Source organism: Odocoileus virginianus, chromosome 5 (assembly GCF_023699985.2).
Source record: "Odocoileus virginianus isolate 20LAN1187 ecotype Illinois chromosome 5, Ovbor_1.2, whole genome shotgun sequence".
NCBI classification, from domain to species: Eukaryota; Metazoa; Chordata; class Mammalia; order Artiodactyla; family Cervidae; genus Odocoileus; species Odocoileus virginianus.
In genome coordinates this window covers 11,494,465-11,519,105 of record NC_069678.1, presented here as the reverse complement: position 1 = coordinate 11,519,105, position 24,641 = coordinate 11,494,465, and the positions used below count along the sequence as shown (strand labels likewise).

Sequence of the window (24,641 nt, the reverse complement as noted above, 5' to 3'; positions counted from 1 at the left end):
CCAGGGCTCCCTTCACCCAAGCGAGGTCTCCAGAGAGGGCCCCGGGGTGGGTCAGCTGCCCCATCCTCCCTTACCCCCACTGTCTGCTTCCCTCCTGGCTGAGCTCACAGGCTTTCTGCTCCCACAGCTCTTCGTGATTGACAATGGTGCGGACGACTGGCGGATAGCCATGACCTACGAGCGCATCCTCTACATCAGCCTGGAGATGCTGGTGTGTGCCATCCACCCCATTCCTGGCGAGTACAAGTTCTTCTGGACGGCACGCCTGGCCTTCTCCTACACACCCTCGCGGGCGGAGGCCGACGTGGACATCATCCTATCCATCCCCATGTTCCTGCGTCTGTACCTGATCGCCCGCGTCATGCTACTGCATAGCAAGCTCTTCACTGACGCCTCGTCCCGCAGCATCGGGGCCCTCAACAAGATTAACTTCAACACCCGCTTCGTCATGAAGACCCTCATGACCATCTGCCCGGGCACTGTGCTGCTTGTGTTCAGCATCTCACTGTGGATCATCGCGGCCTGGACCGTCCGTGTCTGTGAAAGGTATTCCCGTGGGTCCGGTTCTGCACTCACCTGGGGCCTCCCGGCACACTGCTCATGCTGGGATGAGGGCAGGGAGGAGGAGCAGGGAGGCCCAGATGTATGTGGTCTGATGGAAGAAACAGGCATGTACCCAAACACCTCAGGAGAAAATGGGAAAGGGGAGGACCAAGTTGGGGCTGAATATGAGCTGCAACATTGACACATTGGAACCAAGGTAAGTTGGGAAAAATGCACATATAATTTTCCTCATTTCTTGTTCTTTGTAAGCCAATATATCTCAAAGCATCCTGGTTATATCGTTACTCCTTTCTCATGTATAACACTTTATGATTTCTGTGTTACCTCTCCCTCTTGGAGTTAAAGGATGCTCAGTAGCATTTTAAAGGCTCTGATAAGTCCTGCAGTAATGAAACTAGTTTAATTTTGTTAAGTCCAGATTTTCTCAAGCATATTCACCCATAAGTGCTTTTCCTTGTACATTACTATTGATGCCTCACTACTCAAAAATTTGGTCCACAGACCCATCAGCATCACTGGGAACTTGTTAAAATGCAGAATCTCAGGCTTCACCCCAGAACTACTGAATAGAATTTTCACTTTAACAACTTCACTTGTGATTTGTATGCACCTTGACATTTGAGAAGTACTGCACTGATGAACTGTACTTTGGGAACCGTTGTTTTAGGAGGCTGGTGGTGGGGCAATGACTCAGAAGTGACAGGTAGGAGAGGAGGGGGTGATGGCCTAATAGAGATCGGAGGCTCTAGGGCATCATGCCAGAGCCTCAGAACTATCATCATTGAGGCTCAAGGTTGGTCCATGGTTACCCCCTTCCACAGCCACCGCCAAGCTGCCCGTTCTGACTCCTCTCCCTTTCAAGATGGTTCTGGACGTTCATTTTTCTCTGATTTTGTGGAGTCTGAACACGGAGGTTAAAAACCTGGATTCTGCTCCTGTGTAGCCGTGAGATCTTGAGCAAGTCACTTCACATCTCTGAGCCTCAGTGTCCTCATTTTAAAATGAGGATCACTTGAGATAGAAGGGAAGATCTATATTCACTTGAGAGAGGTAATTTTTAGTACACTGGGCGGCCTGGTCACACATCCTGTGTAATTTACTCAGATCCTGTAGTCATCCTTCATTCATCGTCACTTAAAATTGTATTATCAAATATTCCATGCACCAGAGAAAACAAGCCAGAGAATTCTGGAGGAGAGTTGGTCTAAAAACATCTCGGGTGTGCACTGAACCACATTTCTCACCTATTTTGAAAATGTTCTGTATGCAGACAGTTCTTTCAGATGTTTGGTCAGCAGACACACAGTCAAACAAAGAGGCCATTCTGCTACAGCCAGACAGGGCCCCTTCATATGGCAGGGTCAGTTTCTCAGAACCAGTACCAAGCCGGGACACATTTCTTACATATAAAGCCCGAAGGACACACGATACCCATGTATTCAGAACCCCATCGTTACTCAACAGCTGACATTATAACACCTGTTCTAAGTAGGACCATACTTCACCAGGCTTCATGAACCTTCTCCGGTAAGCAGACACTCTTTCTACAGTGGAGAAAGCATATGTTTGGGTTCCAAGCCCAAAGTCCTCTTAGTTGAGCAATATGGTGCCACTTTACCTCTCTGGGCCTCAGTTTTCTCATCTGCAAGCTGGAATTAATAATACCAACTTTTTAGGATTTGTTGTTGGAGCCAGGTAAGATAACATATGTGAAATGTATTCCATAATAGTGATAGTGACAATAAATAATAATAACAGAGATCTCTTGATAACTCTTGGGAGCCTTGTGGCTGCTTTTTAATAATTAGAACAAGCCTACTACAGGTAGACCTATGCTCTTCTTGTTTTCCTTTGTAATTGATCAAAGCTGAGTCTTCTAGCAACAATAATAATTGAATTTACATAGCCCTTTAAGGTGTTTGAAATCTTCCATGTTCTCAAATCGATCCTGTTTGGTGTGTATCATCACCCCATTGTCTCAGATGAGCAAACATGGAACAAAGTACCAGCAAGTGAGTTTCGTTGTTTATCGAACCTGTCAGAAGTATGGGTGATGCTTTTTTTATTGGAAGATAAGCCTGCTTCAAAATGTGTAGCTTTCAAAGTACTCTGTTGCACTGGATGACCCTCATGGCCTCCACGCTGGGACTGGGTTGACCTGGCCCCCATCAGCCCATGGGCCGCTGTCTGCAGAGATGACTGACATGCCCAGCTAAAGCCCAAGGCAAGGGCACAGAGAAGCAATGAGCAAATCAAAGGTCCTCCTAAAGTTTCCCCTTCTCTTGTGAAAAGGCCCTTTGACCAGGAGGCGTCTGCTTAGATCTCACATGAGGTGTATTAAAACACATGTTGTCATCACCCCTGTTTCTTGGGCACTTTCCCTGTGCCAGTTCTGTGTGAACTAATTCACTGCCCACTCCATTTGCCCTCACAGTAGACCTGTGAGCGTGCACTGACTGTCTCATTTCAGAGTGGAGGAAACTGATGTAAAGTAACTGGCCTGAGGAGCCAGGACACACGGAGCCAGAATCTGAACTTGCTTCTGACTCTGAACTTTATATTTGTCTCACCAGCCCAGGCCAAATGCTGCACTTACAAGGAAACTGTGGCCTAAACTCTCCTGGCGATGTTCCCGATCCGAGCGTCTTAAAGCCACTGAGACTGACGCTTAAATCCCAGTCTGGCTGTTTTGCCTGCCTCCGATGTCTGTGCTGTTAACCATTTTGTCACCCTGTTTTCAGGGCCACCTTCACGTTAATTTCCAACATATCTGAGTGTAGGTAGTGGATGCTGTGGTGGGCCACCCAGGGGTCCCCTCTCCACCCAGGCTCTCATTCCCTCAGCTGGGGCTGTTGGCCATGGCAGAATTGCTCTGGATGAAGGCAGCTGCCTCAGCCAGGGTCAAGCCTCCTGCCCAGGGCAGCAAGCATCCAGTGACTTGTCCGTGTAGGAGTTTAAAGGCCCAGCCCCTCCATCCCCTCCAGGATAGCTCTGCAGGGCCCTCCTGGTTTCAGGACTCCTGCGGGATCATGTGATACTGGAATCTCTCCCCCTCCCCCGTCCTCCATACCTCAGGCCCCACCAGTCTTGATCCTGAGTGTAGGCCCAGGAAACCTGCACTCACATCTCAGCATCTCAGTGACTTTCCCAGGCATCTGACCTATGGAACTGTGAAAGCAAATATGAACAAGTATATTTTTTCCTAATCAGGCAAAGCACTGCTTTTACAAAGACCAAGCAATTTTTTTTAGAACCAAGCCCAAATGAGCATTGCCCTTCCTCAATGTCAAATAATAAGCAAGACTGACAGAGACAGGAATTAGTCAGCCAGAGACGGTACAGAAACTGGAGGCAGGGGCAGCTGTGGAGGCCCCGAGCCTCGGCCAGGGTGGGAGGACAGTGTGGACAAGATGGTCTTGATCGCTCTCAGCCTGATGGAATGACAGTTCTGTCACCTGAGACAGCAGAGAGGGTAAAGGACTTGCCCATGGTCACATAGCAGCGTGACAGGTTCTCGAAAAAACTCTCCTCTGCTGATACCCGGAGCGGGGCTTGTTCACATTGCAGGTGGGTTTCATCAGCCCGGATGCATCTCTAGCTGTGTACACACACTTCTGAAGTTGCTATGGAAATCCCTCCTCAGCAAGCCTCATTTGAAAAGACATTTCTCATAGCTGGGGTTGGCTTTTATGTGACAATAAAGGTTTTTTACATTTCCTCCTTCCAGGGAGGGAGAGGGAATTGGTGATTACCCAGAGCAGCCTGCTATCAGGAGGGCAGTGCCTGGTTGCTGGGAGGGCAGCGTCAACAGCAGGTTTGTTTTCCCTGGACCCCGCCGCGGCATTACATCATGGGTTCCGAGGCCTGACAGTTGTGGCACTCGGCATTCTCTGGGATTCTCCTGGCCGTGTGCCTGCCTCCCACAGGCTTCCCAGAGCCCATGCGAGGAACCTCCTCATTAAGCACTGTCACATGCCGAGCAGCCTAGCTGGTGGAGAGACCGTCGGAGGCCCCAGGCCTAAAGGCCACCAGGTGAGGCAGGGGGCTTCCTTTTCAGGGGGCACACCCTGAAAGAAGTCTACCAGCTCACATATGGGTGCTTATCTTCCCAGGAGAAGCAACAGGGCCTCCCATGACACTGACAGAGTGAGCCGAGGCTTGTGATCCCTAGCCAAGCTTTGTAAATGACCTCCTAGCCTCTTGGATGGAATCCCTTTGGTCTCCTCTCTCCTGAGGCCCCAGGCTGTGTCAGTACCTCAGGACTTCCAGCCTATCCACAGGTCCTTGATGATGATGGTATGAATTTCCATCTATGTCTGCACATTGGCATTTTTGTGAGAAATTTAATTCTGGAGACCTGGCTGCTAGAACGGGAGAAAAACCATGAATGGCCATTCTTTCTCTCATTAAAACAGAGCCACCCCTCCCACCACAAGGAAGATAAGAAGAGGCTTCCAAGCTATAGAACAGTTCATAATAAATATCCATAGAGCAGGGGGAGGGTGATGCTCAGAAAAATTGCACTATCAGGGGTCCATGATTTTAGAGGTTGCAAACCACTGGTTTGGAGAGTGAGAAGACTAGTTAGTAAGGATAGGAAATTATCTGTCACATTGGATGAAGCCTGCTAGACCCAAAACCCTGCCCTCTAGCTGGAGAAAGGGGAACTCAGCCTCCTTTAGGGTAAAGGAGTAGCCTGGGGCCATCCTGCTGCTAGTGCCAGGTCTGGATAGATCACTCCTCATTCAAAGTTGGATTCCTAGCAGTGGGCAGTGGAGTGGGGAGGAGTAAGGAGGGGAAGGAACGTAGGGAGAAGGGAAGGGGAATCCTATACGAGGCCTTTGAAGCTAATCTGCAGTTAAGAGGAAAATAATTCTCAAGATGCAGAAGACTGTTTGCTTATGAGGAACAAAAAGCAACACTTGAAGATTCTTGGTTATCCCTTATAGGGTGCAAGAAGGTGATCATCATAGAGAAGAGTGGGCAGACAGGAAATGAAAATGTATCTAGTTCACATAAGCCTAGAGTTCACAGAGAAGGACAACTGTTTTAGCAAAAAGAAAATCTACATCAGGGTGCTGAATTTTTTTTTAATGCAGAATGTGAAGGACAAAGTTAAAGGTTCTCTCTGAAACTAGAAGACAAGAACAAAGAGATGAGAGAAGAGGGTGAATAGGACAGAATTAGAAGCTGCAGAGTCAAGGCTAAATCCTAGCACTAGAGTTATTTTGGAGGAAGAAACCATAATAAATTAGATAAAAGTATAATCAAGGACATACATGAAGAAAACTTTTCCAGAATTGGCTGGCCAGAGGGGTGGTGAGGAGGTTAAGATTAGTCAGATCAAAAAGGTTCCTGTTCTCCAGCTAGAATAGGGGGAAAAATTTTTTTTTCTGGAAAATTTACTGAATCATAGGGTTAAACATAAGAAAATCAACCCTGAATATTCATTGGAAGGACTGATGCTGAAGCTAAAGTTCCAATACTTTGGCCACTCGATGCAAAGAACTGATTCATTGGAAAAGACCCCAATGCTCGGAAAGATTGAAGGCAGGAGAAGGGGACGACAGGGGATGAGATAGTTAGGTAGCACCACCGACTTAATGGACATGAACTTGAGGAAAGTCAGGAGATAGTGAAGGACAGGGAAGCCTGGTGTGCTGCAGTCGATGAGGTCCCAAAGAGTCAGATGCAACTTAGCGGTTGAACAACAAGGTTAAGCAATCTGAGATGCACATAGACAACACAGAGCAGACTTTTCCTTAGGAACCCTAAATTCTAGGAGACATTGGGGCATTAGTATCATTTACATGAGGGAACAAAAGGGTCATTCTTGGAGCTTTGTGGGCTTAGAAGTTTACAACCTACATTTTGCAGGGAGCTTGTATATTAGTTGACCCAGGGATGAATCGTAGTTAGGATCTTAACAATGGAACATTATGAAAGAAAGACAGGAGGACAGGACTGAAGCCAGATAAACATGAGATCCAGACTACATTTAAACATGACCATGTAGCCAAATTCTAATGTCAAAGAAAGAGTAGATTCTGGAAAGAGTAAATGTATGCAATAAAATAATTCAATAATAGTGATAGGGTTCCTAACCCACAGATTAAAAAGGTGAGAGAAGTCTAGAAAGGATTGATTAATACATGCTAAATTCATCATCTTAAGTAGAAGAGAATTTTAAAAGCCTTATCTCTCAATTTTAAGAATTAGAGAAATATAGTTTAAATCATTTTTTAAAGCTAAAGGTAACCACAGGTAGAATTTTATAAGTCTAATGATGATAACAGTAGCGTCAGCCAGGTATTGTTTTGCTTCATCCAGACCACAGCTCCATGAGGCATGGGGACTATTGTTATCTTCATCCTGCATGGGAGGAAATTGAGGCACAGGGAAGTTACGGTTTTGCAATGTGGCTTGGGTCATGGAACCAGGGGTCTGCAGACCTGAGACCCCCCCAACCTCCTGTCAGAGTCTCATTTTTTCCTACCCAGAGAAGGTGCATTTTCCACATTCCTGGATGAGTAACACAAACATCATCAAAGACAGAAACATGAAGGAAACAGGAAGGAAAAATTGAAAAACAGCATGAAAAAAGATGAGAGGAAACCAAACTTAAAATTTGTCACAATCAACAGAATTGAATTTAACTCCCCAATTAGAAGACAATGTCCCTTACTTAGATAAGATTTAATAGCAAAACTTAATGTTATGCTGTTTACAAAAGAGGTACCTTAAATAGAAAGGTCCAGATAAACAAATGAATGGAAAAGATGTATTAGGTGAGTACAAACCAAAGGGCAATTGAGTAGAAATATTCATTTTAAACCAAATTGAATTCAAAGCCAAAATCATTAAATGGTCCAAAGGAAGCATTTAATCTGGATAAATGCATTATACACAGTAATACTGTGAACTTTTATGCAAAAATAAATAAGGAGATAGAGAATCTGAGTTTTTAATGTTTTAATTGACTGATAAATTTTGAACTTTGTAGCCTATAAACAAATAATACAATTTTAAAGCATCCATTGAAAATTTTACAAAAATTGATCAACTTCTTGGCCACACATCTCAAAACATCAGAAAAATAATTTCAGGCATATTCTCTAACTTCAAGGCCATAAAACTTCAATTAAAAGGAAACTTTGGGGCAGCGGGGTTTTGAAAGCAATCTCCTCAATTACAACTTGTTCAAAAGAGAATTATTCAAACTACCATTGAAGACTATTTTAAAAATTACAACTCTATAAATCAAAACTCGGGATGTGCCCAAAGTTGTGCTCAGATGAAAAATACCTTTAAAGTTTTACACTGAGAAAAAGAAGCATGAAAATAAATTGAATTCATTAGGAGAACAAAAAGGCTCAGGAGAACAAATTAGTCTTATAACAAAGACAGGAATTAATGAATTTAAAAACAGAATTAGTAAATCTCAAAGGTATCAATGTTTAGCAAGTCTAATCAAGAAAAAAAGAAAACACAAAACAAAAAATTTTAAAGCAGAATACCTACTGATTCTGGGGATAATTTAATAAATAAAAGAGAATAGCTTAACTTTTTTTTGAAAGCAAAGACCTTTGAGGAAGACTTTCTCCACCAGATATTATTAATAAAATGTATTACAAAACCAAGGTAATTAAGTCTCTCTGGCATTGCTGAAAAATCAGTAATGACAGATCAATGAAACCTAAGGGAAACCTTCAAAATAAACTCTAGTATGTGAGAACTCAATATTTGAGGGAAAAAACCAATTAGGAAGCAATAGATTATTCCATACATGTTAATGGAAAGATTGGATACTTGGATGAAAAATCAAATTAGAATCCCACCTCTCACCAAAATAAATTCCAGGTGGATCAAAGAGTCAGATATAAAAAGAAACCATGAACAAACTCCAGAAAACAAAGTGAATATTTAATCAATCCTGAGATGGGAGAGAATTGTTAAGCATAAAATCTTAGAAGAAAAGAAATGTGAAGGAAAACACTGGAGTATCTGATTACATTATACATACAATTTTGGATTTCTGTTCTTCAAAAAAATAAACTTATTTAAAAGGCAAATGTTATACTAGGAAAAATATTGGCAGCAAACATGACAAGAGGTAAATATCTCTATTGTACAAAGCAATCTTAGTTACCAATCAGAAAAACTCATCTTCTCAGTTAAAAAAAAAAAAAAAGCTAAAAATAAAAACACAGCCACAAAGAAAAAAATACAAATAGCCAATAAAATGAAAAACACAGCCTCTCAAATCAAAGAACTGCAAATTAAAACTACAAGGGGAATTGCTTTTTCTTCTCTGGAACTGACAAAATTTTAAATAAATGTAATTCAATCCTGAAGAAAGTTGTTATTGTTGGTGGTAGAGTGGGTGGGTTGTTTCTCTCATGTTTCTCTGATGGCAAGAAGGAAAATTAGCACCACCTTTCTGGAAAACAATTTAACAGTATGTCAAGGGAGCCTTTACAAGTTCATAACTTTAACCCAGGAATTCTCCTTCTAGGAAGCTATTCTAATGAAATAATCAATTTATGTCAAGGTCCTTCAGATGCATTCTACAATAGTGGAGAATCAGAAACCAAGTAAGTGTCCAGGATTTAAGCAATTAAATAAATCATAGCACATCCATATGATGGGTAATTAGGCAACAATTTTTTTTTTTGAAAAAACCCATCCTTTGAAGACTATAATAAAGTAGGAAAAAGTCATGATGTAATATTTTTTGAAAGGATCATACAAAAGTATTATATAGGATGTTACCAATTAAAAATAGATATCTGACACACATAGAAAATGCTTGGAAAATATATATATTGTTTTCTGTGGGATGTTACATGTGACTTTTTGGGTTACATTTTACTTGCAATGAGAATGCATGACAATATGTGTGTGTGTGTTTTAATGTAAAGAGGGATCGTTTTGTTTTTTCTCCCTCCACAAAATCCCTCTTCTCATCTTCCACAGAAACTCACATGCTGTATCAACAGGGCTTGAAAGTAAAGTTGAATGGCTCACTCAGTATTTACACGTAATTTTCTCAGAGAAGCACAATAAAAGTTCCTTCCTAAAGGGTTCCTCTTCAGATCTAGCAGGCACTGGCCTCAGTGGACAAGGTAACCGGACGACGTAAGCCTAGGCTGGGGTCCTCCCTCCCCCAGGCAGGGGTGACACAGCCCCTCTGTGGCTGCGGGGTGACCACAGGAGGACCTAGAACCACTGTCCAAGCAGGTGGAGGTCTGTGGGTTAGGTGTGATCCCAGGCCAGGCTGGCATTAGCTCTTCAGGACCGGGTCTGGGTGGGTCTCTGGGGGCCCAGCGATGACGCGGGAGCGAGAGAAACCGCCAGCCTGCAGGTGCTTCCTGCAAGGCCAAGGCCTTTGGAGCACGCTGGTGCAGGGGGCGCGGGGCGGGCGGGGGCGGGGAGGTGGGCGGGGTTTCAGGGCAGGGGCGGGCTTCGGGGAGGAGTCAGTCGGCTGCTCCGGGCACTGCCGGAGTTCAGGTTCAACCCTGCTGTGGCGCCCGCGCCCAGAGACACAAGAATAAACTTGAGGACTGGTCTTCTGTCCCAGCGTTGCCTCTCATTCCTGCTTCTTGCAGAATCCCATTCTTATTTCCTGTGCATGTTTTGCATTTCCCCCGATCCTTACTCGCTCACAGACCACTTGCTCTTTCTCTGTTATTTCTGATTCAAAACATCTTTCCTCTTTCTTATGGGCAGTGTTTTTGTGCTCTTTGACAATTTGGCATGGCAATTGTTAATTTGTGACTGGTTTATTTGTACTTTTATTTACACTAAATAACATTCACAAATTATAAGTAATGAATGACACCTCTTAGGGGAATCAAGAAATGAGGAAAATGCCCCCCAAAATTAGCATTCTGAAGCACTAAGTTTGGGACACTGTGGGTGCAAAGTGAACTCTGTTCTACAGAGAAACCATTCTATTTTAACAGTCAAGTCAACCTCCAAATTCCTCCTGCCTCTATTACACTAAACACTAGGTTTCCCTAAACTCTCTCACTGGGAGGTGCTGTGGTCAGTTGCTTCTGTGGTGTCCAAATCTTTGTGATCCAATGGGCTGTAGCCCACCAGACTCCTCTGTCCATGGGCTTTTCCAGGCAAGAATACTGGAGTGGGTTGCCATGCTCTCCTGCAAGGGATCTTCCCCACCCAGGGATCGAACCAGTATCTTCATCTCCTACATAGCAAGTGGATTCTTTACTGCTGAGCCACTGGGGAAGTCTGGTGCTGAGAGGTGGCCAGTGCCTTTTTGTCTCCAGGATTTTTTACTTAGGGTGGATCCAGATAAGGACAGGGCTCTTTCTCCAGCTGGAAAGAATCATTCAACCTTTCTCAACCAGGATCTGAGAATTAAGCCCTACAGAAAAGAGTTGGAATGACCATCTTTCTGATACCACCCAGAATGATACACAGTTAGTACCATCCTTGATGTATAAGAGGGAAGTTGCTTGTTTTTTATCATATATGCCTAAGGGGACCCAGGCTTCTCTTCCCAGGACCAAATGAAAAAGGCTGCACCACTAGGAGGAGACAATGCCAAAAATCTTACAAGGGTGGGAATCCTTGGAGGGAGCCAAGGTGAGGAAAAGGGAGGGGTTCCTGTAAGCTGCGTCAGCCACATCTATTTGTGGGCTGACATTTGTCAAGACAGGAAATCTACATTCTGTCAACTTTTCCATTTTTCAACTTTGGGGTGGTTTTGTTTGCCCCTGGTGATCCCATGGTGCCCTGCATCTCAGTGCAGGCCCCCACCAGCAAGGGATGGGACCTCATCCCACAGACCTTCTCCATGTGTTCAGCGGCCTGGCACATGTCATGTGCACTCCTTGCCACTCTGTGCTCTCCACCCCCCTCCACTGTGGGCATGGCTGATGCCACCCAGGCTAGTGTGAAACCCTGCATTCCTGCTCTCATAGCATAGCTGCTGGGGGATTTTTTTTCATGAGATGTTCTCCTTCCACTTAATAGAGTCTCCTCCATCCCCTGAGACTTGGCTCCAGCCTCCCAGAGGCTAAGCTGGAAGGGAATATGGGTGAGATATACTACACTCCAAGTGGCACCTCATTGAGCATCCCCCCACTCCACCTCCCACCCCACTTGGATGCCTACTTTCTAGCTCTGCACGCTGCCCAAGAGTTTCCCTGGCAACCACCATCCCCTGGTGGCTTGGGAATAGTGGCCCTGGGGACCTACCAACCCTATCACACCTGGTTCTTTTGTTTTCCCAAGAAGTTCATGGGATATGCCTGGCAATAAAGCCCCCAGACAGGCACGGACATGTTGAGAAGGGCCAGATGGGCTCAACACCCCCACAATAGAGGGGGCACAGAGTCTAGTGAGTAAAACTCCCTTTGAAAATGTTAAACATGTTTCAGCTGAGCCAATACATGCAGTGACACAGTGGTGACAGTGCTGAGGCTGGTTACAGCCTGAACTCAGGGTTAAAAGGCAGTTTGGCTTTTGGTTCCACCATCGACCTTGGATATTGTACATGTACTTAGTCTCTCTAGAGTCACGCTGCCTCTACTGACCATGCTTTGGGACAGGGAACTCATCACTCTAAAAGACCATTCATTCAACAAACTCATGGTTGCCAGGGCAGGGGGAAGGATGAGGGGGAAGAGATAGTTAGGGAACTTGGAATGGACATGTACACACTGCTCTTTTTACAGTGGGTAACTAACAAGGTCCTACTGTCTTGCAGGGAACTCTGCTCAATGTTATGTAGCAGTCTGGATGAGAGGGGATGGATATATGTACATGTATGGCTCAGTCCCTTTACTGTCCACCTGAAACTATCACAACATTGTTAATTGACTATATTCCAGTATAAAATAAAAAGTTAAATAACTATTCAGTCCAATATGTGAACAACTCTGACTTAGAACTATCTTCCTGATGTTTGTTCAAATTAAATTCCTTGCAGTTTCTGACTTGCGTCCTTACACTGTCTTCTGTAGCCACACAAAAATTCAAGCAACATAGGCTGGTGGTTAAACCATTGCCTTTTAGGCAGATACAGGCTTGGGGTCTTGCTCCACCTCTTAAGCAGCGTGACCTTGAGCAAGCTAGCCTCAGGACATCCAGGAAATGGGATAATTCACAAAAAGCCCTTAGCACAAAGCAAAGTATTTAGCACATGCTGAGTACCCAGTGAAGCAGGCCTGTCTTCCCTCTTCCACTGTGCATGTGTGTGTTCAGTTGCTTCAGTCGTGTCTGACTCTATGCAACCTCATGGACTGTAGCCCACCAGGATCCTCTGTCCCTAACATTCTCTAGGCAAGAATACTGGAGTGGGTTGCCTATGCCCTCCTCCAGGGGATCTTCCCCACCCAGGGATCGAACCTGAGTCTCCTTTCTCTCTCGCATTGCAGGCAGATTCTTTACCGCTGAGCCACTGGGGAAGCCCCTTAAATATTGGAGAATTCAGGTTTCATCTTCTTCAATCTGATGAAGGTCTCTGATCCTTCAACAAGTCCTCACAGGACTCTGTCCTGATCAGACTCCACTCTCTTGCTCACCCTCCTCCTTGTTCATCAATGTCTCCACTCAGACTGAACACAGTGCCCCAAGGATTAGGCAACCTCCCATTTTCTCACTATTATTTTTTAATGCAGTTTGAGAGTGGCCAATAGCAAGGGCAAGCATCTCCCAGAACAAGCAAAATGACCTGGAATTAGGGAGTGAGAGGCAGAGCACATCTCCGTTTAGGTGTAGCGCTTTGGACAATCCTATCCTGTAGCCCCACACCCTCTTTTGTTAATATTCTCTGAGTTCAACTGCACAGGCCCTGCCTAATCTGTGCCTTGTGACCAACAGCCCCACACCATTCAGCCCGCCACCTGACTGAGCCACAGCTGAGTTCAGGCCAGGGGGTGTTAAGCCAAGTGGAGAACCAGGTAGGACTCTTAAGTGTCAAGAGGCTCATGTCCTGTTTCCAGGGCATGACTCATTTCTTACCATCCTACGGATCTCAGCTGAAACAACTTCTCTGGAGAGACCTTCCAAGCAGGTCCCACCTGAGTAGGTTTCTTTTCCAAACCCATTACTTAAAAAAAAAATCATTGCAACCTTATTTCTTTTAACACCTTCAACAGTATGTGCCATAGATTTGTAAGTATATGCTTGGTCTTGAGTTGTTATTGGTCTCCATGGACATCCCTAGCAAGGTGCTGGGGATCTGGTCTGGGAGCCCATTTCTCTGCCTTAGTTTTCCTGCTGATAAAAGCAGTGGTTTATCAGACCCATGCAGATCTTTAAACAGGGAATGCCCAAATGTTGAGCTCATTCCCTCCACCCTCTGCACTCTGGACCATTTCATGCTGGTCTTCCCCACTCCCTTCTTTCCTCCATCAGATCTGCTTCCTAAATGACATTCTCCACCCCAGAGAATGCATCCACTTTCTCAAGAATGCATCCTCACCTCCTAAGTCTAAACATTGAGCCAAGTCTGTCCCCTGCGCTGTAACGTTCAATTATGAATCGCTTGCTGAGTAACAATAACGTTAATGGTTATCGAGCCCTACAGTTCACCAGGCATTGTGTTAGCCATTAAATATACCTTAGAGAGTAAAACACACATATAAGCCTACATGGGATTTATAGTCTACCAGGGAAGACTGTGTAGAACAATAACAATTCAAGACACATGTATGTACTTTCAAATCTATGGTACATACTGTTGAAGGTGTTAAGATAAACAAGGTTGCAATGATTTTTAAGTAATGGGGTTGGCGAGGAATCCTACTCAGGTGGGACCTGCTTAGAAGGTCTCTCCACAGAGAAGTTATGTTTCAGCTAAGATCTAGAGGATGGGAAGGAATGAGTCATTTATAGACCAAGGGGGTGAGCTTTCCAAGAGGGAACAGTGTGTACAAAGGTCCTGAGCTGGCAAAGAGCATGGTTGTGGAGTGGCTGGAAGGAGAGTGATATGGATGGGCATGTGACTGTGCAAGGCCTGAGCTGCAGAGGGGACTCCAGGGGCCGTGTTAAGGGGTCAAAGGCAAGTGCAGTGGGAGGCCTCTGAAAGTTTTAAGTCAGACAGCAATACAACCTCATTCATTCTAAGACTATCACTCTGCACCTTGTGGAGAATAAATTGGAAATGGGCAAGAAAACTACTAGGAGGAAGAGTTAGAAGGCCATTGCACAGACCAGGCAAAAGAAAATGGTGACTTAGAAGGGTGGTGGCGGCAGAGTCGAGTCCTTGAATACCTCCTGCGTACCTGGCCAAGACTGAATGTCCCATGTATTAAGCCTCTGTTCAAAGTCATCATTGTTGTTGCTGTTTAGTCACTAAGTTGTGTCCGACTCTTTGCAACCCCCTACTGCAGCACACCAGGCTTCCGTGCCCTTCACGATCTCCCAGAGTTTGCTCAAACTCATGTCCATTGAATCAGTAATGCCATCCAACCATCTTGTCCTCTGTCACCCCCTTCTCCTCCTGCCTTCAATCTTTCCCAGCATCAGGGTCTTTTCCAATGAGTCAGTTCTTCACATCAGGTGGCCAAAGTGTTGGAGCTTCAGCTTCAGCATCAGTCCTTCCAGACTCATCATGCTGCCCCTCATTTCCCTCTGCTTTTCTGTTTCTATCTACTTTTTCTCAAGAACTTTTCCAGTTAGTATTAGTTTTTGACTGCAAATCACAGGGAACCCAGACAAATAGCAGCTTGAACAAAATAGAAGTTTCTTTCTCATGCAAAAGAAGACTGGGACAGGGTCAGTAAGAAGCAGGTGTGGTGCCTCACGGCATTAGCAACCCAGGCTGCTTCTGCCTTTTCGTCCTGCCAGCCTTGGTATATGGCTTCTTCCTCGTAGTTCAAGAAGGCTGCCAGAGTTCTGGCTAGCCCATCTATGTTCTAGCCAGCAGGAGGGAGGAGGGGACAAAATAATGTGTGCTTTTTTTCTCTCAAGACATTTCTTAAAAGTAACACATGTCATTTCCATTCACATTCATTGGTCATTCACATGGCTGGGAAAATGTAGTTTTTATTGTTGGCAGCCATTACTCATTGCTGGACTCTTTTACCAGTGAAGAAAGGGAGAAGGACTATTGGGGCAAAACTATCTCATAGGCTCAAAACTGTTCACTATCTTTGTGCCTATGACCACCCTTATTCAGACCTTAAGCCTATGGTTCTTACACTGTAATGTCTCTCAGACTTAGCTCTTCAGGCTGCCTCCCTGACACAGATCCCTGTCATCTTATACTGGACTGTAGAAGTAGCTTCTCTGACCTCAAATTATACTATCACTAGATACTTCTGTTACCCCAAAAGTCCCGCAGTTGCTCCCTTTAGAAGGTTATGTCATATTCCTTGTTTTACTGTTCAAGGCCTTCTATAGTTAACCCACACTACAACCCATTTGGTTCAATTTCAGTAACATTAGCAATGATTGTAATGCATGGGTGCTGAGTCGCTTCAGTCGAATCTGACTCTTTGCAACCCCATGGACCTGACCCTCCAGGCTCCTCTGTCCATGGGATTCTCTGGGTAAGAACACTGGAGTGGGTTGCCATTTCCTTCTCCAGGGGATCTTCCCAACCTAGGGATATAACCTGGGTCTCTTAGGTCTCCTGCATTGGCAGGTAGGTTTTCTACCACTAGCGCCCAGGAAGCCAATGGTTATAATAACACCTCATATTTCTAAATGTAACTTTCATTGCCTACAAAATTGAAAGCAGTGACACCTGAAGTCAGAAAACCCTGGCTCACAGCCTAACACAGGGCACCAGCTGTGTGACCTTGGGCAAGCCACTTGTGTGTGTGTGTGTGCGCTCAGTCATGTCTAACTCCTTGGTACCCCATGGACTTTAGCCCACCAGGCTCCTCTGTCCATGGAATTTTCCAAGCAAGAATACTGGAGTGGGTTGCCTTTTCCTACTCCAGGGGATCTACACAACCCAGGGATCAAACTCAGGTGTCTTGCGTCTCCTGCATTGGCAGGTGGATTCTTTACTACTAGCACCACCTGGGAAGCCGGGCAAGTCATTTACCCTCTATTAAATAAGACAAGTGCCTATGAGTGTAGATGGTTCTTGGGGAACACTGGATCTTTTCCTTTCCTGAGCCTTGTTCTTCTGATCTGTAGGTTGGAGATATAAGCCTGTCTCACCTACTTCCTGTATAAGTATGAAATTCAAATAAGAGAAGGCACAAAAAGCTGGGGAACACACAAAATCCGGGACTATTGCTCTTCTGCTTCTCCAACGACCCAGAGAAGTAAGCAGGCAGAATAGAGTCCAGAGACCCTGTTGAGTGGATAAGAACATGGCGACTCAATGAGGCTCGGTGATTCGTCCTGTCCCCAACTCATAGGGCAGAAGTGGCCTGGGACCCCGGGACCCTGACTGCCTGCTGTCAGGTTCTCGGGTTATTTGTTGAATTAGGGAGTTGTCTTCTGTGATTGTGTTGGGGCCAAAGGAGAAAAAGCAAAATGTGCAAAGCGAATTAACTTTTATTTTCAGTTGGGACTCTGAAGTCAACTTATCATTTGTTTAAGGGCATGCTATCTGTTACCCAGATGGAAATTATGATTGGTGCTGTAGAAAAACGAACAGCAACTTTTAGTGGGAAGCCACTTCCTGTTAGCAGGTACAGGTGGAAATGGCCCATCATCTTTGAATGCCGTGATGTCAGTCTTTAGGGGGTGGTGCAGGCGGGGTTGGAGACTGGCTAGACGTTTTCTGAGAAAGTACATGTCAAAATTAATAAAGTAAACAGCTGTCTTGTCAAACTTACAGAGTTAAGTAAATGTGAATACAGTTAACTGGGTAGTAGCTTTGTAATTATTTTGTCAAGTTTAACATATGAAATTGCTCCCACTTAGTTACCAGCATTCTTAATTTGTTTTGTTCTTGTTTATAATTTAAACTGTGGATTTTATTTAGGGAGTAAATGTGTCTTGAGGCTTTTCATTATTGCAGAAATTAGACTATATCCTCCTGAGTTTGCCAAACTGTTGCTGCGGCCAAATTAGGCAAAGCCGGAGGGCTGGTGAGACTGAGCCAGGGTCTCGGAAGTCTAGTTAAGGATGACCTCAAGCCTGAGGAAGGAGAAGGAGAGCCATCATTTGTTGAGTCCTGGATTCTTGCATTCGTCATCCCATTTAACCATCCCAAGAATCTTTTATGGTGTTGTCTCCATTGCACTGATAGAAAAACTGAATCCAAGGGCAGTGCTAACCCACCACCATTGTGTGAGGGTGTTTATTAATTGCCTCTCACCCAGCAGATGTTAAGTGTTTAAGAGAGTGTTTTCTGGAATGCCCAGCACTTGTAGGAGGTTAGGCATTATTATTATTTGTTTGTTTTTTGGCCATGCCATACAGAATATGAGATCTTAGTTCCCTAACCAGTGATTGAACCCACACCCCCTGCAGTGGGAGTGCAGTGTCTTAACTGCTGGACTGCCAGGGAAGTCCTGGTTAGGTATTATTATTTTTTTTTTTTGGTAGGCATTATTTTTTAATAAGTCAGGGACACTATCCTCTTGTTCATGGCTTTTCATTCTGTGCATTTTCTCCTTGTGCCCTGCACTCTGTGAGGTAGGTGGGGCAGGAGTAATTTTTCCATTTTAGAAGTGAAAGAATGGAGGCTTTGAGAAGTACGTGAGGCAGAATCTCACTGCTGGCCCAGGGATCCTGCCTGGAGAGGGAGGGTCCTCTGCCTGGGACACTCCCGTGCTGACGGCCCAGCATCTCCTCTGAGGTCCCCTCGGCAGCCGGGGAGCCATCCAGCCTGAGCATCCCCTGGGCTTGGCTCTCCCTGATCCACTCAGTGCTTGAGATTTCTGAGCCCAAGGTCACTTAAGCTAACAAGCGCATGACCTTGTATTTGGGTGAGGGGGTGATGATGATGCCTGTGGAGATCTTCCTTTTAGGAAATAATCATATTTCCTGGAAAGTCTGTGGAAAATTGTGCCATTACTTGAGGGTATTTCATAAAATCATTCATCAAAGTAGAAGCTAACAGATAAGTGTTTGCCTAAGGAATCATCATCACTATCATTACCATCATCCTCCTTATCAACAACCTCAGCTCTAATCATGACAGATTTTACCAAAAATAAAATAAAGGAGGCCTTTTGAGGACCTGACCCGCGGAGGGCTCTCCTCCATGGTGCCTTCTCTGTCTGTCTCCCTCATTTCAGTGAGTCAGTTTTTCCTCCCCATCTGTTTGCTGTTTGGCACTTTATACAACTGTCTGGGCTCTTTCATTTTGCTTCTGCGGTTGCTCAGCTCCAACGTGTTCCCTCCTGACGCTTCCCCTTTGTTCTGGCAGGCTCCTCTCATCTGCTGGTTTCCAGCCCTATGAAGTGTCAGAGGTGGGTTGTAGTTTTCAGGCAGCATTTTGTTGCCTGGCAACATGTAACAAGCATCTTCTGTGATGGCTGCATCCTGTAAAATAGAGCCAGGGCTGGGCCGCTGGGATGGAGCAGGCTCAGGGGGCCTCTCCAGGGTGGTTGGGGAGGAAGTGGGGGGAGAAAGACAGACAGGCAGGCTCAGGTGACACGTTCTGATTCTTCTATAACAGCGGGGGTGCCAACCCACCCTCTCCTGTTCTGTCTCAGGAATCACAGGTGTTCAGTGGTCAGAAGTCCTGGGTAGGAGCCATCAGAGGTTCTGTTTGATTTGGTGGCCACCTGCTATGGCTGACCGAGGGGTGGCCAGCTGGATCTGGGTGGAGGTTGCTGGATGGTTTCCACGTGAGCCAAGCTCTTAGTTCATCTTGTTCCCCATGGGTTGTAAAAGGCCTCCTGTCTGTGAAGATAACTGGCTTCTATATCTGCAGTCAGCCCAGCCACATGGGCTGACCCCAGCCCAGAGACTGGGTGGAGGTTGAGTGGGGGTAGAGTGTCATCAGAGAAACACCTACCTTAGAACTGGAAAAATCCTCACATTTTGCATGAAGAAATCGAGGTCCAGAGAAGGGAAGCGACTTGTCTGGATCACACAAGTCGGAGAGCATCCAAACTCCCTGTAGAGTGGCTCTCTCCTGGGGCTGACTGTCGGGTGAATGACAGGCTGAATGATGAGTACCTTGTGGAGGAGGAAGGCAGCAGAGTGAGGAGAAGCCTAGTGTACTTGGGCCCAGCACACTCCCCTCCAGCCTCCATTTCCTTACCTGGAAAGAATGAGGTTTGTGGGGCTAGAGGCAGCCCCAAGTCTCAGTGACTCCCAGAGACAAAGCCTACCCAACAGGCAAAGCACCTCCTGCCCAGGTGTTTGGTGGTACGTCCATGGTTGTTTTCTCCCTTCCTTAGAAAGGCCCAGAGGTTGGGAGCCCTGGGCCTCTGGTTAATGCTCCCTAGAAGAATCCCATTCTGCCAGCAAAACCCCTCAGCACAGCCACGTTGTGTTCTGAGGATACTTGTCACCATGAGGCCCATTTAGGAAATCTGTGTGTTTCTAAAATGGCCTCATAGGGCATCAGAGATGCGAACTGCAGCTGCCCACTCCTCTACCTGGCCAGCTCTCCAACCTGTGTTGGGGGTTGCAGCTGCATGGGGCTGGGGCCCCCTGCTGTCTCAGAGGAGCAGACGGAGCTCCCAAGGGCGCTGCTGAGAGCACATGGGATTTTATACCATCCTCTCCAGGTCCTGCAAATGAGAAGAAACTCCAGATGGGTCATCTCTCTTCTGCCTTGCTCCTTCTCTTTCCCCAGCAAGAATCTCTCAGTTCAGGAGGCAGAAAAAAAAGAATTTGGGATGCTCTGGGCTCTTCTTCTCCAGCTGGATCCCTTCATTCTGTTCCTGGGGCCACAGAGATGAGCAAGGAGGCCCCAGCACAGGAGCCTTTCCTTCCAGCTGCTGCTCTTGTAGACCTTGGGGGCGTGCCAGCTCTGAAGATTTAGAAGTTCCTCTAGCAAGAAAGCCCCCATTGGGGCATGGGCTGGGGTGTGCGGGTGCTGACTGTCTCCATTCCCTTTTCCACATAAGTCCTGAGCTTCAGAACTAGACTTCTTTCTGATATGTTCTAGGATCGTCCAGTTAATCATGTGAGCCAAGGTCTGGGTGCTTTGGCTGTGGCACTGGCAGGCCTGGACCAGCCCCTGAGAGCCTGTCACTCTTCGCGTGGCCAAAGCCCGCCCCCGGAAGTCCAAGGATGTGTGTCATCTGGACGCCCAAGTTTGTGGAAAGAGGTTAGAAGTTAGAGGCAGCTCCCTCCACAGGCCGGCCCCAAAGCCCCACAGCCAGGCTCCCCACATGGGTTTGGTCGCCTCTGCCGAGTTAGAATTCTTCCCACTCACCTCCTTGGCATCCCCTCTTCTCCGTGGCAGGGGAAGCTGCCCAACCGGCCCCCACGTCCTGCCCTGGAATCCCCACTGCTCTGGGAAACAGGAACAAGAAAACGCCCTCCCAGGGTATTTCTTCCATGCCGCTTTTCTTTGTTCTTGGTCACAGAGCAGCCCCCACCTCCCTCCCACTCTAACGCTGCCCAGGTGAGACTGCAGCTCTGTGCCGTCCTCAACATTGCGTCGTCTGGGGAGCTGCCTGCCTTGAATTCTCTTGGAAGGCAGAACCGAGAAGAGAAAGACACCCTTCTTCCCTTTGAGGCGCTAGCTGGGACCACGGCCTACGCGGCACTGCACTCCAGGGGGCGCCACTCACACTGACTGCGGCGTGAACTGCGCTCCCCGCATTTGCACAGCGCACAGCCTAGGCTGCTGTTAACAGGGCAGCCCTGGCTCTGCCGCTCACTCGTGAAGTTGGCTCATTGTAATACAGATCCAGGATCAGATACCCAAGAAAGGGCGCATCCCCAGCAATCTCTCCTATCGACCTTACTGGGCCTTCACTTCAGAGGCATGTGAGTGCTCAGTTGCTTCCATGTCCTAAGCATCCTAGACTCTTCCATGCTAAGAGTAGTGTCCGACTCCGTGAGACCCTATGGAGTGTAGCCCACCAGACTCCTCTGTCCATGGAATTTTCCAGGCAAGAATAGGGGGTGGGTTGCCATGCCCTCCTCCAGGGGATCTTGCCATGCCCTCCTCCAGGGGATCTGCCCAACCCAGGGATTGAACCTGCGTCTCGCAGGCGAGTTCTTTACCACTTAGCGCCACCTAAAGGCGTAATAGTGTCAAAGATGGGGCTGAGGAATCAGCGAGACCCAAGCTCACATGTAGATGGTTTTATTTTGTGGAAGTTCCCTCATCTGGCTGAACCTGAGTTTCCAACTCAGGAAAACAGGAAAAGACAATTGCAAACCTTGTTATTGTGAGGATTAAGTGAGATGATACACAGAAAGGTTTGGCCTACATGGTACCTGGCTGTCATTTGACAAATGATGATGACTGTTACTTTTTAAAAATAGGATTATATATCCAGTCCTGCCCACTTCATAGAGTTAGCCCCAGAAATAAAAGGAGATGAGAAATAGATCATCACTAAGGTCTTTGATGAAACATCTTGCAAGAATCCCAGCCACTGTTATTCTTGTCTTCACATATAAAACACTAAGAGCCATGAAGGCTCTTTGCTTCCAAATGACACTCTGTGATTGATGTTGGGAAAAGGTTCAACTAGGAGAGAAAAAACTCCCAGATGGAAGACCATGGCCCAGGAGGGAGGAATTGAATGAAAACCAAGACAGCAGCTATGAGAAACCAGAGGCTCAGGAGGGGAGATGAGATGAGATCAGGTTTAAGCATCACCTCCCCTGGACTGCTGTTTACTCACTGCCTCCTTCCGCAGATTCTCAGAGCTTCCTCCTAGTGCCTGACCACTGGGGCTGGCTCGGGACCGTGGAAAAGGGCAAGCCCCAGGAGCAAGCACACAATTAGATCCTGCAGTGGGAGGAACAAAGAGGATCATGGGGCTGGGGGGTTTCTGCAGCAGGGGCTCCATCCAGGAAGGCTTTCTGGAGGAGGTGATTTTCTGGGCCTGAGGGTACTCCAACCAGAGGGACCAGTACAAGCAGAGCTTAGAGGTGTGGGAGCATAGGGTAGGAGAGGAAGTAAATAGTTGCTTGCCAGGGGGTCAGTGAGAGGTTGGAGCTGTACTCAAGGTTAACAGTGGTGGGCAGGGGCCAGGCCAGTCTAAGGAGTTTGGATTTAATCCTCTATCATAGACAACAGTAACCAACTTTATTTATTTACTTTTCTCTTTTATTCCAATAACGCAGGAACAATGGTTTTGAGATACCTGACTTCTGCTGTGGGTGTGCCATGGATTATAAATCATTTCTGCCAGCCTAGCTGGAGTCCCAGCCCTTCCTTTCTGTTGGAGAAAGCAAATCAGGGTATAAGACAGTGAGAGTGATGTTATCATAGCAATAACCTTGAAACTACCTTGTAAATCCTTCTCAAATGTCAACTCTCCAACTACTATTAGTCCTGGAGAGGTTGTTGGTGTGTCAAAGTGTATCTTCACACAGGGAATGCCTGAGGTATTCTCCACACAGGCTGAAGAATAGCCCACCACCCCCCATTCTAGACTAGTGGGGAGCCCCTGGTGGGTTTTGAGTGGAGGAGAGTCCTTTGTTTTGGAAAGACTTCCCTGGCTCCAGTGTGTGAGGGGAGCACAGGATGACTGTGAGTCAAGGAGACTAGTTGGGAGATTGCTGCCATGATGGACATGGGACAGGATGCCACCTCTGTAGCAGCGGAGGTGGGGGCAGGGATGGGAGTGAGGAACAGATTTGGAAGAACTAGAGGAGGCACTTCCCTGGTGGTCCAGTGGTTAAGACTCTGTGTTCCCAAGAGCAGGGAGCATGGGCTGGTTGGGGAACTAAGATTCTACATACTGCATGTTGTGGCCAAAAAGGAGAAAGAACTAAAGGAGCCCAAATGGACCTTCCAACTCACTGGATGGGGCATGATGATAGAACTCTGCAAACACTCCAGCATCCTGGAGTAGCCAGGTGGTGTTATTGCCCACAGATAGGAAATGCAGGAGGAAGAGGATGGATCTGGAAGGATCTGGGCACAGGGAGGGGCAGGTGATGAGCAGGGTTCAGGATAAGCTGAATTAATTTACGTGCTGTCCCCTGGATGTGTCCGGTGTTGGCAGGTGGATCTACAGGTTGGACGGTCAGAGGGGAGGTTTGCGTTGGTTTCAGAGGCCTGGGAGAGCTTTCTAGATGGTGCTAGTGGTAAATAATCCACCTACCGGTGCAGGAGACACAGGAGATGTGGGTTCGATGCCTGGGTTGGAAGATGCCCTGGAATAGGGAATGGCAACCCACTCCAGTATTCTTACCTGGGAAATTCCATGGACAGAGAAGCCTGGTGGGCTACAGTCTGTGGCGCTGCACAGGCTGGACATGACTAGGCAACGGAGCAGACACACAGACACGCACAGGGGCCTGGGCGTGGCAGCTGAAATCACGAGGAGGCACACAGCTGCTGGAAGGGCCCGGGGAGGACAAGGACGTGTGGTCTTATTCTGGTGCAGTCCTCCCCACTTCATCCCAGGAGTCTGACTCTGCGGGGGCTTCCTAGAGCAGGGACTCCGAGCTGTTTCACCTCCTGATATTGGTATCTGACCATCCAGTAGGTACAGGATATAAGTTTGCTGCATAAGCAAAACCAAACTGAGGTGAAGAAAGACTGGTAGCCCCACAGGGACTGTCAACTCGTTGGAGGCAGAAGCCCCCCTCCCTTTGTGGGGAGGCTCTCCTCACAAGGAGAGGGTGAGGAAGAGATTGAGCCAGGGAGAGGAGCGGAGAGGGGAGAGACAGAGGGATGTGAGGGAGGTGTTTCAAAGGAGGAAGGAGAGAAAGCGGGTGAGAGAGAAGACAGACAAATAGGCAGTGGAAGGACAGACAGAGAAGAGGGAAGAAGGGAAACAAGCGCCCAGGGAGCCGGTGACGGTGAGGCCAGTGGAGCCAGCATGTTCATGCTGCTCTGCTCCTCAAGGCCCAGCGCTGGTGCTTGGGGAGAGCACCCTCTATCCGCCCTGCCTCTCCCTCCATGTCCTCCCAGCTCCTCACCTGGAGCACCCCCGCCCCGCCCTGCACTCCGGCCTCACCCCTGCTCATCCTGGGTGGCTCGGGGTAAAGGTTGCGTCCTCAGAGCGTGTCCCTGCTTAGCGCAACCCATG

The 24,641-nt window shown here is 46.9% G+C and overlaps 1 protein-coding gene and 1 long non-coding RNA gene across 5 annotated transcripts in view; both read left to right on the top strand.

Moving 5' to 3' along the window:
* Positions 1–24,641, top strand: part of KCNN3 (potassium calcium-activated channel subfamily N member 3) — a 169,764-nt gene that overhangs the window by 99,361 nt on the left and 45,762 nt on the right. For all 4 annotated transcript variants that reach the window (XM_070467430.1, XM_070467429.1, XM_070467431.1 and 1 more), the window contains exon 3: positions 128–546. In XM_070467430.1, coding sequence (XP_070323531.1) covers positions 128–546 — 419 coding nt within the window. The remainder of the gene's footprint in view (positions 1–127; positions 547–24,641) is intronic.
* Positions 553–24,641, top strand: part of LOC139035139 (uncharacterized) — a 33,570-nt gene continuing 9,481 nt past the window's right edge. Inside the window, exons 1-2 of the long non-coding RNA XR_011487672.1 lie at positions 553–4,596; positions 9,541–9,689. This is a non-coding gene — a long non-coding RNA (uncharacterized lncRNA). The remainder of the gene's footprint in view (positions 4,597–9,540; positions 9,690–24,641) is intronic.